Source organism: Malurus melanocephalus, unplaced genomic scaffold (genome assembly GCF_030028575.1).
Source record: "Malurus melanocephalus ecotype Western Australia unplaced genomic scaffold, MMel_1.1 scaffold_1698, whole genome shotgun sequence".
NCBI lineage: Eukaryota > Metazoa > Chordata > Aves > Passeriformes > Maluridae > Malurus > Malurus melanocephalus.
This window is the reverse complement of record NW_026624930.1, coordinates 1-1,224: the sequence shown is the minus strand read 5'-3', so window position 1 is coordinate 1,224 and position 1,224 is coordinate 1. Positions and strand designations below refer to the sequence as shown.

The 1,224-nt window shown below is 68.1% G+C and overlaps 1 protein-coding gene across 1 annotated transcript in view; it reads right to left on the bottom strand.

The window, feature by feature from the left end:
- Window positions 1–1,220, bottom strand: part of LOC130587264 (coiled-coil domain-containing protein 120-like) — a gene marked incomplete at its 5' end in the record, with an annotated part of 4,035 nt that extends 2,815 nt beyond the window's left edge. Inside the window, 2 exons of the mRNA XM_057388236.1 lie at window positions 344–430; window positions 1,131–1,220. Of these exons, the coding sequence (XP_057244219.1) occupies window positions 344–430; window positions 1,131–1,220 (177 nt within the window). The remainder of the gene's footprint in view (window positions 1–343; window positions 431–1,130) is intronic.
- Between the last annotated feature and the right edge of the window lie 4 nt (window positions 1,221–1,224).

Below are 1,224 nucleotides of genomic sequence, written 5' to 3'. Positions count from 1 at the left end.
AAGGGGGGAAATGGATCCGCCCGGGAAAAAGTGGGGAAGGGAGAGGGGGGACAGAAGTGGCAGGGCTGGGGACACCATGGACACCTGGGGGACACCATGGGAACACCAAGGGAACACCAGGGGGACACCACAGAGGCCCAGGGGACACCATGGGGACATCACGGGGACACCAGGGGACACCACAGAGGCCCAGGGGACACCACGGGGACACCATGGGGACACCACGGGGACACCACGGGAACACCCAGGGGACACCACAGAGGCCCAGGGGACACCACAGGGACACCAGGGGGACACCACGGGGACACCCAGGGGACACCATGGGGACAGGTGGGGGACATACCAGAACATGTGGGGACCCGCAGGACGTTGGGGTCCCTATGTGACACACGGGGGGACGGGAGCCACCATCGGGGTACGGGGGCCACTGCTGGGGACACACAGGGAGCAGGGTGGGGGGGCCACCGTCAGGGGTCTGGGGGCCACCATGGGCACAGGGGCCACCATGGGGACACCATGGGGACACACAGGGAGCGGGGATCACCGTCAGGGGTCTGAGGACCACCATGGGGACACACAGGGTCTGGGGGCCACCATCAGGGGTCTGGGGGCCACCATGGGGGTCTGGAGGCCACTGTGGGGACACCATGGGGACACCATGGGGACACACAGGGTCTGGGGGACACCATGGGGGTCTGGGGGACACCATAGAGACACCATGGGGACACACAGGGTCTGGGGGCCACCAGGGGGACACCATGGGGACACATAGGGTCTGAGGCCACCATGGGGGTCTGGGGGACACCATGGGGACACATAGGGTCTGAGGGCCACCATGGGGGTCTGGGGGCCACCATGGGGGTCTGGGGGCCACCATAGAGACACCATGGGGACACACAGGGTCTGAGGACCACCGTGGGGGTCTGGGGGCCACTATGGGGACACACAGGGTCTGGGGGCCACCATGGGGGTCTGGAGGCCACCATGGGCACACCAGCAGGACACCATGGGGACACACAGGGTCCAGGGCCCACCAGGAGCCACCCCCAGCTGGGATTTGGAATGGGGACCCCTCCCCCAAAAGGACATTTCGGTCTCCCCCCACCCCACAGCCCCCTCCCCACACTCACCTCGGGGGGGGGTCCCCGGGGGGGTCCCGCCGAGCGGCGCCGTGGGGGGGGTTGGGGTCTCTCTCCGGGTTCCAGGGGGTACTCGGGGGGCAAT